The sequence below is a fragment of the Lynx rufus genome, unplaced genomic scaffold (genome assembly GCF_022079265.1).
Source record: "Lynx rufus isolate CCGP_SWC_20201006 ecotype Redwood Valley unplaced genomic scaffold, mLynRuf1.p SCAF_19, whole genome shotgun sequence".
In the NCBI taxonomy this organism is placed as follows: Eukaryota; Metazoa; Chordata; class Mammalia; order Carnivora; family Felidae; genus Lynx; species Lynx rufus.
The window spans coordinates 15,864,415-15,876,690 of record NW_025814833.1 but is presented as its reverse complement, the minus strand read 5'-3'; the positions used below and the strand labels follow the sequence as shown (position 1 = coordinate 15,876,690).

The following is a 12,276-nucleotide window of genomic DNA, read 5'->3' as shown; positions in this document are numbered from 1 at the left end:
TGCTGCCCACACCATGTGGTCCAAGGGCCAGGGAAAATGTCTCTACATTAGCCTGCCTTCGTACCTGAAATTCCATTGTTCCCTAAAGAGAAGGCACTATAAACACCCATTTAAACTGCAAACATTTCCTAGAGCCAGGAGTCTAATGAATAATTGCATGGACGACTTTTTGCAAATATGTAAGCCAGTGAGAAAGCAGGCATCTACTGACTGAACAGGAAGGAAGCCCAAACCATGGCTACTTCTGACAGGTACATAAGACCACTGCCTATCACTCACCACCATCTGAAATATTGAATGCCTTTAGTCCCATCCTCCAAGAAGCTCTCAGTCTAGTGGGGAAGACACACATGTAAACAAATTTCAACATAATGGAGTAAGTGTACACAGGTGTCATGAACTCAGAAGAGAAACCTAGCCTGAAGGGCTTGGAAAATTCTTCTTAGAGGAGATGATATCTGAGCTGTGTCTTGAAGTAAAAACAGAAATTAGGAAAGAAAGATGGAAACAGTGTTCCATGCAGAAGGATTTGCATAAGCAAGGACATGGGGCAGCCTTTTGTGTATATAAGAGTGTAGCAGGGGAGGGGAGAGGTAGAAAGATCTGTAAGCCGTTCAATATTATTGTCGCATCAAGTGTGATATAGAAAGTAGGTAGAGGGGAGATAGATCGCGGTAAGAAACAGATTGTGAAGGGACTTGTACATCATGTCAGGGAGCTTGGACTTGATGCTCAGCTTAATAGGAAACACTGAAGGGTTTTAAGCAAGGGAATGAGACAATCAGATTTATGCTTAGGAAAATCAATGGTGGCTGTGTGGAGAATGGATTAAAGAGACGCAGGGCCAGCTGTAGGAAACACAATTAACAGGCTGACTCAATAAGCTCAGATGCTGTCCCCTCTGCCTTTCTCCTCTTCACCTCCCTTCTCACACACTTCCCTCCTTCCTCTCCTCTGCCTTCCAACCAGGGTCTGGAGCCTATCCTTGGTTCCTGGTGGAGCTGCAGATACCTCTGCAGGCTGGAGGGAGTCTTTTTCTTCATGGAAAATATTCAACCAACTTGGCACCTAGATGCCAACCAAAGTGGTAATGACGGCAAAATTACCCATTCCCTGAGATGTGGCTCTCACCCGAAAATCTCCCAAAGACCCTCCTTGGATTCCTCCTTTATTCAGAGTGGCAAAAATAATTCGAGTTTGAATAACGCTGCTATTTGACTAGAGTGATAGAGAAGTTTAGAAATGAGGCAAATCAAGCTCTTTGTTCATTTATCACAGAAGCCCTCTTTTCATTTCCCCCTATATTTTGCAAAGCCCCGGTAAACATTTGATTTTCCCTTAATAATGCCTTACTATGGCCCTTTTTGCTCCAGCAGGCTACCTACAAGCTGCTCACCACTTAACTTGAGCACTGTCTCATAAGTGATTTTTCACCTTAGATATGATATTGAACTGCAAAATATCTGAGAAAAGTAGCCCAGGCTGAAGGTTAACAACTCCAGTCTGAGCGATACCACCACCCAATGGTGATCGATAGGGGAATCTTAAAATGAAGCTGATCTTAGCCCTAGCTCAGCTCTGCTTGGCTGTAGTCATTGCCAGTTCACACCCAGTAAGAGGCCCCAGTGGCTGTCTTTGAGGCTGACCAAACTTCATACAGTGTTTCCCCAAATAAAATGAGCCACCGACACTGGACCACTACAGGCAAAGAAGCCTCAGGCTGTATGAGAACATTCTTTCAATCTTCATCAGTCCTTAGAGATGGAACCTATTAAATTGGGCACATTAGATATGTTTTACCAGATTGTATTATTAGTAGGGACAGCAAAAGCTAAGAAAGAGAGTGGCTACCTGGACTCCAGTGGAGACAAAAAGTCAACTCCAAAATAGTCTCTGGATAAGTTGGTGAAGCCCAAAGCCCAATCTTTACTCCCACAAATATTTAACTAGTATATCCTGGGTGCTCAGCTTTGTACCAGGCAAGAGCCCACCTGTGTCCTCAAGTGGTTACAATCTAGGTGATCTGAAAGACAACCATAAAAAACAAAACAAAACTAGACCTCAACTGACAACAACCTCAAAAGTGGCAAGCAAAGTGACATCAACGCAGATGACATGAGATGTGGTTCACGAAAAGGTCTTCAAAGGGGCACCTGGGTGGCTCAGTCGGTTAAGCATCCGACTTTGGCTCAGGTCATGATCTCGCGGTTCGTGAGTTCAAGCACTGCATCGGGCTCCACCCAGACAGTGCAGAGTCTGCTTAAGATTCTCTCCACCCCCCATGCCTCTGCCCCTCCTTGCTTGCTTGCTTGCTTGCTCTCTCTCTCAAAATAAATTAACTTTAAAAAAAAAGAAAAGTAAAGGTCTTCAAAGGTGTGACGGATTAGGAGAGATCAGCAAGGTTTCTGGGGGAGGACAAGTAACTTTTTCAAAACCTACCACTTATTGAATGTTTACCATGTTTCAGGCACAATACCTTAACATTATTTCTATTAAGCAAGTATCGGTTTTACCCCTCATTTTACAGATGAGGATCTGAGGATCTAACGACTTACATTATTTGCCCAAGTTCACATAAGGTGATAAGTATGGGGCCAGAAGTCAAACCCAAATTAGCCTGACTCTAGAGTCCATGCTCTTAATTACTCTTGCCTCCAAAATGATCCTATGCTCTGGGGCAAGATGGCTGAGCTAAATGGAAAGACGAGTTGGAAAAGAATTAGAGGGGATTCACATACGCGGTTATCTCTCTCTCCACTGGTATCTAGGGTTCATGCAAATCTGACTCTAAAGAGTCCTTGAGTGCCTTCTTTCCCCTCTAAACACATAGACTCCACTAATTGCCAGTAGAATGGAAAGCCAGGAATCTCTCCCTCAGTTCTGATAAAGTTAGCTCAAGTTTCAAACAACTCTAAGAATTTTTAGTTCAAGCAACAATTCTGTTTCTATGGAAACATGTAAGGGCAAACTGTAGGAACTACAGCACAGGCAGGCTTCACCTCCACCCTACAAGCTGCAAAGCTCTTTTTCCCTTTAAATTAAAGGAACCCTATGTAAACAAGCCTTCATGGCTGGGCAGCTTGTGGGTTTTTGGGAAGGAAGGGATTTAACAATAATGGAATTATAAGAACAGCTTGAATTCAACAGAGTTCCAGGCCCTCTGAACTACTTAACTCAGACCTCTCTTTTGATATATCAGGTTTCTTTGGTGTATAAATATTAGACTCTTCAATCTCTAGCAATACACTACCATGAGATGTAATTATTTGGTGGACAGTAAGTGGCTAATTTGTGCCTGAGCTGAACCATCTGCAACCTCCTTTGAAAGAGCCAAACCTCAACTAACCAGAATCCAATTAAGTGGAGTCCTCAACTAACTGCATCGACCTTTTGCAGAGAGAGATTGACTATGATAAGACAAAACTATCACAGAAATGCAATACAATATGGGTGTACTGGGAGGGGTAATCTGTATAGCTGTGTGATTTGGAGCAACTTCATTATACTCTCTATTCCTCTATTTCTTCATGTAGATAGTCGTTGTTAGCAGGATTAAACGACATAGTTTACGTAGGATACTTCACACAACACCTGGAACTCAGTAAGCATGCAAATCTTAGCATATATTTATACTCTATAAAGCCATACAAAACCATCATCCGGGGTCATTCTGGTGTGAGTCCCCATCCACCCCTCTCCTTTTCCATCCCCATTTCCAAGGGTAAACAGTGATCTCTGATAGTGTGAAAAATGTTCTTGATGCCTAGCAAGGGCTTTGTTTATCATCAAAGAATCTGTGATATTACTTTCTGAAGCAGGAAGGAGCCTAAACATTTCTCAATAGTTGATGAGGAGTAAAGCCAAAATAATATTCAGGTTCCATTTACCTTCCTACTTTCAATCTCACTGGCCCCATATTCCCCCCAAATGAACAGATCTTTAGCCTATGTGCAATGTGAACCACACATTTTGCACCAACTGACTTGATATTACAATTGAACAACCCAGTCTCTGTAACAGTGTGTTTGTCTCAAGCTCTGCAGAAACGGATAGGTCTGTGCAGTTGTCTAAGTACAGCATCATGCCCAATTAGGCACTTAATTGGGCACCACTTGCTGCTGATGATAATTATCATTATTATTCCCACTACCAGCCTGAGGCAAAATTGTTGAAAAGGCAAGTTGTTTTCCTAGCCCCAAATACCCAATGGGCAGGTTTTTCCTCCGTGGTGTTTCCTCTCCTTGTTCCCTCAGGTGACCAGTGCCCCAAACCTTCTCCCACACCCATTCACACGGAGGTATAAGGGACCAGTGACAGTTAAAAGTGCATTTAAAGAGACAGATGTAATGATAGGTCTTCAGATGAGTTTGAAACATCACAAAGTATTCCAGGAGATGGTAAAAGGACAAAAAGACCTAGGGGAAGCCTTAACCTCACACAACCTAGGCATGTGCTCCTCCAAAGTCAGAAGAATCAACCTCAAAAACAGAAACATAGAGCTACACAGTATACTCACAATTTCTCAGTGAGTCAATACTACCAAGAAGGTCTAGGAAAATTAAACCAACATGTAGATGATGGCAACAGTTTGCCTGATGTCATATAAGGAATACCAAAATATCTATCCCAATGGTCATCAAGGGCAATTTCAAATGGTAAGTTACGTAAGTGATATGTTAAATCATTCAGAGCCATGAAAACCATAGTTCAGATTTTCCTATAAGTCCTCAAGCAAAGAAAGTACCCTGGGAAATTGATACACCAGATAGCTACCCTTTGATTTAAAACACTGGGAGAGAAGGGCTATCAGGAACTGTCTCAAGTTGAGATGACAACTTGTGATGGAGGCACTAGGCTTGCTGGACTTCCTTTTTCCTTCCTTTATTCCTTCTAGCAGGGGGGGAAACAGGGCAAGACAACTACAAAAAAGGACTACTTCAGTTTACTTCGGACCAGCCCTGCCCTGGACTCAGGTCTCCTTTCTCAAATTGACGATCAGTCCACACGCTTTCACTTTTTACAAATTCCCCCAAACCACTTAACACAGTTAAAAATCTCCAGCTGAGTTTCCATCAGTACTCTCTGTGGAAAGAAGATACCAAATGAAAGTGAAACTGTGCATGTCTGGCCCCATGAAGGGTGAAATATTTGGATAACATATTGGACATTTCAAATACCTTCCATTTTCTGCTGAGGCAGCTGACTTGCTGGGAACACGTTCTTTGAGAAGGAAAAAGTTAAGTGCTCTATTCCAGATCCTCAGTGGGGCAGTGAGCTTGACAGAACATCAACTAGAGGAACCCAATTAGCGTAGTTTTCACCATGACAACCAGGGCATCTTCCTAAGAAATCAGTGGGGTTCACACATGAAAGGGGAAGAAGGGAGAAGAATGTCAGAGAATGTGCTGACTTTGAAAGACCCCTTTTTGAAATGAGCCAAAATTATTCATTTCCTCAAAACGTTTACAAATGGAGAATTATTCCTGTCAATGACGTGACATTCATTTAGCTCATGTATGCACAGTTTCTGGATGGTGGAAGGCATCAACAAGAGCAGGAGTCTGAGAAAGTGTCCCACATATATGCATGGTTTATAAATCACCTGGAGTGGGGGCATTAGGACAGGACAGATCCAAACACAGCTCTGTAAGTATCATGCAGTTGAAGAGATGCAGACATCACTGAAATTCTAATCCATAAGTTAAAAGGTGTTATCTTCATGAATTCTCATTCATGAATTACTAGCATTGCTAAAAAATTTCCCATCTCAAATGCTCTCTTCTCCCCTCCCCTACATCAATCCAAAAACTCAAATTCCTATCCCATAAAGCCATCTTTACAAAATCATCTGAAGTTCCATGGATCAATCTTTTTTTTCACAACTTATATTAGATAAAAAGTTCACACCACATACCTGAATATTAGATTCTATGTTATTTTATAAACTATTTACTGTATTTATATCATATTTCCCATTGTGACCATAGTTTCTTCAAGGGCATACTACTTCTGTACCCCCAAAGCACCACATGAGATTAGGTTAGAGTAAATGCCTAATAAAAATGTACATGGTGCTTGATTACTTAGAGAGTTCATGCACAACAGTCTAATTTAAAGCTGACTACATGACCTTGAACTTAGTGCCTCTATTACTGCAGCAGGAAACAAGACTGTCCTTCTGTGTTCTCCATAGAAAATGAAGGGAAGGAACACTGGTGGCAAGAATTTGCTACCACTGTGGATTTCCTTTCTGCACATTACTGGGATTAAGAAGAAGAAAAGGATGACTCATCATTTTCAGTCCAGTCGCAGTGGGTATTTATAGCTGACTCTAGAAATAGTGTTCTCACAACTGCATGCCTTCATTCTATCCTTCCTTCAAGGCTCAACTTAGGTGTTACTTCCTCCATGATTCCTTCCTTGCTGCTTCATCCAGGACTCTTATCTCTTCTGAACTACCAGAGCATTTTAATTTTCCTCCTTTCATGACATATGACCTTCTACCTTGTGTTTTAACTATTTACGTTCTTGTTTCCTCTCCCTAGGAGACAGACACAGTGACATAATAGGTACACAATACTAGTAATAGCTAACACTTTTTGAATATGTTCTATTTACTTTGCAAGGACTTTACATACATTATTTGATTTAATACTCAAAGCAATCATGTTGAGGTAAATATTAGGCACAATATCTCAGTTTTACAAACAAGAAACCAAGGCTTGGAAAGATTAAGTAATTTGCCCCAGATCATACAACTAATATGCATCATAGGTAAAATTTGATTTGAGGGTCAGTAGTGTTAAAAACTGTACTATAATAACTCTTAATAAATGGTGAATAAACGAAGGAAGAAATGTAGTGAATTAAAATATATAACTGTCTTACCCAAGCCACATGTTCTCATTTAGGCTAAGACTGAACAAGGATCTGGTACCATCTACTAGTAGAATAATTAGACCCAATGTCAAAAGCAAGAGATCAAATAATAGTCTTTTAATGCCACCTATTATTCATCCAAGGAGAGCCCTGGTTTATGTTTTCAGTACCTCCTTGATCTGCAAACTATCCAAAGTTCATACCTGAAAATTTTGCATTAACTGCCCACCGAGAATACACTGGAATTTTGGAACTACCCTCTCTTCATTCAGGCCAGGTAATCAAGTTCTGGGCAAGGTGAATCTACTAAGATCAGCTAAAATTTCATTAATTTTCATAAAACTGCTGAAATACAATCCACCATCAGTGGATTGACTCTAGAGTCAGCATAAGATGGGCCTTGCCTGCACATATGCTATATTCGGTCTGTCAAATAGCAGCACTTTCACTCACTCAATCAACAGTAGTTAGTGACCAAAAAAGTAGGCGTATAAATGTTTGGTATAAAAATGTTGAGGACCCATGTGAAGAAGTAGAGGTGAGAATGACCCCCGGACCGACCAAAGCCCATGCGCCACTGCATCCCCACGTCCAGCACCTATGTCCCACCACCGTCACCACCATGCCCATGAGAGAGGCTGAAGGGGATGCTAAAGGAGATAAAGCCAAGGTGAAGGATGAGCCACAGAGAAGATCCGCCGCAAGGTTATCTGCTAAACCTGCTCCTGCAAAGCCAGAGTCCAAACCTAAAAAGGCCCCTGCAAAGAAGGGGAAGAAGGTACCCAAAGGGAACAAGGGGAGAGCTGATGCAGAAAACGGAGGTGCCACAAGAGACCAGGCGCAGAAAGGTGCTGGAGATGCCAAGTGTGTGCATTATGGGTAACTGTGTACTTCTGGTGACTGTACAGTTTGAAATACTATTTTTTATCAAGTTTTATAAAACTGCAGAATTTTGTTTTACTTTTTTTAAGCTATGTTGTTAGCACACAGAACGTTTCAGTGTTGTTTTGGGGGAAGGGCATACGTCAGTAGTAGAATATCTCTGAAGCTAGACTGATACAAGGGGAAAAACACCATCCCCTTCTAGTTCTGAGGAACTTCCCTTGGTTCCCAGGAGGAGGGATTCCTTGATGTTGACATACATTAGTCACTTTGGCACAAACGCCTTGTGGTGTGGAAAAACTAAAATTCATTTTTATGTCCGCTTCTCCTCTGCCTTCAACATAAGCTTATCTCCCTTAAACCCAGAGACCTGTTGGAACCTGACCCCAAGAAATGGTTCCCAGTATGTAAAGCAATCTGGACGTTAGTGTCACCATTGAGATGGCATCCCTCAAAAGGGTTCCTATTTTAGTTTGTGGAGCTTCAGATTGGTAATTCTGCCATTTTCATTTCCTGAAAGTCAGGGCTGGCTTGTAAAAAGTTGTTAAACAACATGCAAATGTGAAATGTCAACCCTCAGTCTAAACTTTCCCTGTTCAGAGCATCAAATGAAAACTTCACTGGGTTTTATAGTGGCCTCCTGATTTTGGTAGTCCATTGAAGAAGGGAGTTTGAAAGTTGTTGAATACTGTTAACAATTGTCTGCCCATGTCCTGCCTGAAATACCATGATTGTTTATGAGAAGTATCTTTAATAAAGCTGGATACACTGTGGTTTGGGAAAAAAAAATTGAGGGGCACCTACCTGGCTCAGTCAGAAGAGCATACAACTCTTGGATCTTGGGGTCATGAGTTTGAGCCCCATGTTGGGTATAGAGATTACTTTAAAAAGTATTTTTTAGTGCTCGCTTCGGCAGCACATATACTAAAATTGGAACGATACAGAGAAGATTAGCATGGCCCCTGTGCAAGGATGACACGCAAAAAGTATTTTTTAATGTTTGTTTATTTTTGACAGAGAGAGAGAGAGAGAGAGAGAGAGAGAGAGAGAGGGCACACAAGCAAGGGAGGGGCAGAGAGAGAAAGCAAGACACAGAATCCAAAGCAGGTTCCAGGCTCCAAGCTATCAGTACAGAGTCCAACACGGGCCTCAAACTCATAAACTGTGAGATCGTGACCTGAGCTGAAGTCAGACACTCAATGAACTGAGTCACCCAGGTGCCCCTCAAAAAATAAAAACTTAAAAAAAAATTTTATTAACTATAATACTTTAGCGTTTATCTGAAGTCTTTCACAGCGGCAGGCCCACAGCTGACCATGGGCAACATCCCCCTGGATATGCAATGTGGATAACTAGGCCAGAACACAAATATCATTTGTCCAGAAAAAAAATTCTGTTCTCTGGCCATTCCATTGTACAGATAGTACAGTGTATTTCAGAGGACACATGCTGATGCCACCCAGCCTGAATTCAAATCCTGGCACTGCAATCTTTAACAAACTACTTAACCCACTCTGTGCCTCCATTACCCTATTTCAAAGATGGGATAATAATAGTATCTACTTTACAGAACTATAAGGATTAAATGAGTTATATGTGCAAAACACTGGCCACAAATAAGTGTTATATAAGCATTGCTATACTTATTCTAATATAGAACTATTTCTTAATATTCAAGACCTACATAGTTCAGTAATTCTCAACCAGGGACAATTTTGTCTTGCAGGAGACACTTAGCAATCTCTGGAGACATTTTTGGTTGTCATCAAAAAAGGGGATAGGGGAATGGTACTGGCTTCTAGGGGGTTTAGTCGAGGGACAATGCTAAACATCCTACAATGCACAAAACAGGCCTCTACAACAAAGAATTCTCTGGCCCAGGGCACCTGGGTGGCTCAGTTGGTTAAGCATTCGACTTCGACTCAGGTCATGGTCTTGGAGTCCATGGGTTCAAGCTCTGCATCAGGCTCTGTGCTGACAGCTCAGAGCCTGGAGCCTGCTTCGGATTCTGTGTCTCCCTCTCTCTCTGCCCTCCCCTGTTCATGCTCTGTCTCTCCCTCTCTCTCAAAAATAAATAAAGATTAAAGAAATTAAAAAAAAAGAATTCTTTGGCCCAAATTATTAATAGTACCAAGGTTGAAAAACCCTGCATAGAGGCAATCTCCACTTTACTAAAAACTCAATGGAGCAAAACTCCAAGGGACAAATGCCCATAAATAACAGATGATCATTTCATTTCACAAAGCCTTCACCAAAGGATCCTTTCAATACAAGAACTCAATATATTTATGGGTAGCTGATAGATTAATTATACCTTCCTTCATATAATACATTTGATTAGAAATATAGACATATTTTTACATATTTTATACCTACATATCAGTGGAAATTTTATACATTCAATCCTAGTTATTTTTTTTAAGTTTATTTACTTATTTTGAGAGAGAACACATGAGTGCATATGTGGGGGAGGGGTGGGGGGAGAGGGGAGAGAGAGAATCTCAAGCAGGCTCTGTGCTGTCAGAGCAGAACATCAACTATGAGATCATCACCTGAACTGAGATCAAAAGTCAGATACTCAACAGGCTAAGCTAGCAACCCAGGTGCCCCAAATTTAATCCTAGTTAATGTATTAAAGGCAAACTGTGCATAGAAATCTTTTTGTCAATGATTTCAAAATACAAATAGTTACTCTCTCATTTCAATATTTAGGTCATCTTAAAGAAGCCAACTGTAATCGACAGGAAGTAAGAGAAAAACTTAAAAGTCCACATCTTATACATCATTGCCAGTCGAAGACAAAGCACATCTGAAACAATAAAGAGCAATGAGAGAGTTTGTATCAACATCCACTTCACAGGACCAACTTATAGAATGTGGCTCCTCTATAAAGCCAACTTTATAATTATCTAGATATTGTCTAATCTACTTTATGATTGATTATTGACTGAGGATTCACCCAACATAGTCAAAACTCTTGTGTGTATGAGATGCTGCGCTACAACATTAACTGGTCAATCAGTGAAGCAAAAAGAAAAAAAGTCACCAAATTACCTTCTTGCAGTGTCTCACCCCAACTCTTCCCAAACAAACTATACATAACACTTATTTGGATTGGCTTTAGGTCTCATCCAGTTGTTTAGACTTTAAGTAAACAAATACTCCTTATTCCTGGAATTTCTATGTTCAGAACCACAGCTTGACTTTCCCTCTGCTTCAAGATGAATTGTATGCCCAATGTACCTATTGTATGCGCAGCATTGTATATAAAAGAAGCTTAAGTCTCAAGCTTATTCACATGAAACAAAGGATAACTTATGAAAACATATAGTCAAGTTTTAGAATTGTTAGTTCAGACTGTGATTATGAGTTCAGATTATTAACCAACTTACAGAGCTAGAGTTCTCAAAGTGGACTTTAATGAGTTGCATCTTGAGGACTAGAGGGAAGAATGTGAATTGGTCCTTGGAACAATGCTGACATGAGTTCAAATCGCAACTCCACTATTCCTTAGCTACTTAACTCTGAGCAAGTTACTTAACCTTTCTGAATCTCAGTGTCCCCATGTGTTTTAGAATGAAGATAATAATATCTTCCACATTGGGTGGTTGTGAGGATTAATCAAGATAATGAAGATTAAAGAAAATAACACAGTGCAAGTCATATTAGATAGGGTGGCTACAAGTCCCTGTGTGTACCAGTTACACATTATGTATATGTTCCCCTACACTGCACAAATTTAATTTTTTTCATTTTTCTGGAATAATCCTTCTTGTTAGTGGTTGGAAATCACTTAACCAGTATCTGACATTTGGGGTCTTAAACTATTGTTATACAGACTCCTTATGCATAAGATTATAAAAGAAAAAAATGTCTCAAAAGAGACCATTCAGGTAACTTCTATTCAGTGTGTGTGAATTGCACTGTGTGGCAATTCTTTAAGTAATCATTAATTGCAAACCAAAGCTTTTTTAATCCTTGGTATTTTGTCATTATTAAGAAGAGAAGGAGGGTTAGAGGAAAAAGGGAAAGAGAAAGATGAGGTGGAGGAGGAAAAAAAAGAGAAAAAGGAGAAAATAGAGAATGGTGAAGACTGACATAGACAGAAAGGTAATCCAGGCAAAGATCAGCACAAACAGATAAAGGCAAGAATGAGTAGATTAAGCATAAAATGATCCATCTGATTGGATCACAAGGAGTACCTTTGGTGTTAATGAGGCATCTTTTGATGCACAAAGAGAATGAAAATTGTTACTTGCTACCAAGTAACTACTTCCATTTTGGGAAGTTAAACCTTTGAAATAACATATGCCAGCTCCTTTGTAATTCTAACTCTTTTCCCTTTCCATCCCTTTGGAAAAGGCAAATGTCCATTAATTTTGGAAAACACATTCAAAATCTGACAAGTTCATCACCAGTCCTGGTCAATGAACTGATTGCCCCCAGGTACTTGCCCTTGGACTAGAGGTTATTGGCTTCCCACTACTCTAAGCACTACCAGCAATTTCCACTCAC

General features: G+C 40.5%; 1 protein-coding gene and 1 non-coding gene across 2 annotated transcripts; both read left to right on the top strand.

Moving 5' to 3' along the window:
- Nucleotides 1-7,501: 7,501 nt before the first annotated feature.
- On the top strand, nucleotides 7,502-7,762 carry LOC124513763 (non-histone chromosomal protein HMG-17-like). The gene has a single exon (XM_047081769.1). It carries the CDS (start codon nucleotides 7,502-7,504, stop codon nucleotides 7,760-7,762), a length of 261 nt encoding a protein of 86 aa, XP_046937725.1.
- Nucleotides 7,763-8,661: 899 nt separating this feature from the next.
- LOC124514072 (U6 spliceosomal RNA) lies at nucleotides 8,662-8,765 on the top strand. The gene has a single exon (XR_006962569.1). It is a non-coding gene; the product is annotated as a U6 spliceosomal RNA (small nuclear RNA).
- The last annotated feature ends 3,511 nt before the right edge of the window (nucleotides 8,766-12,276 follow it).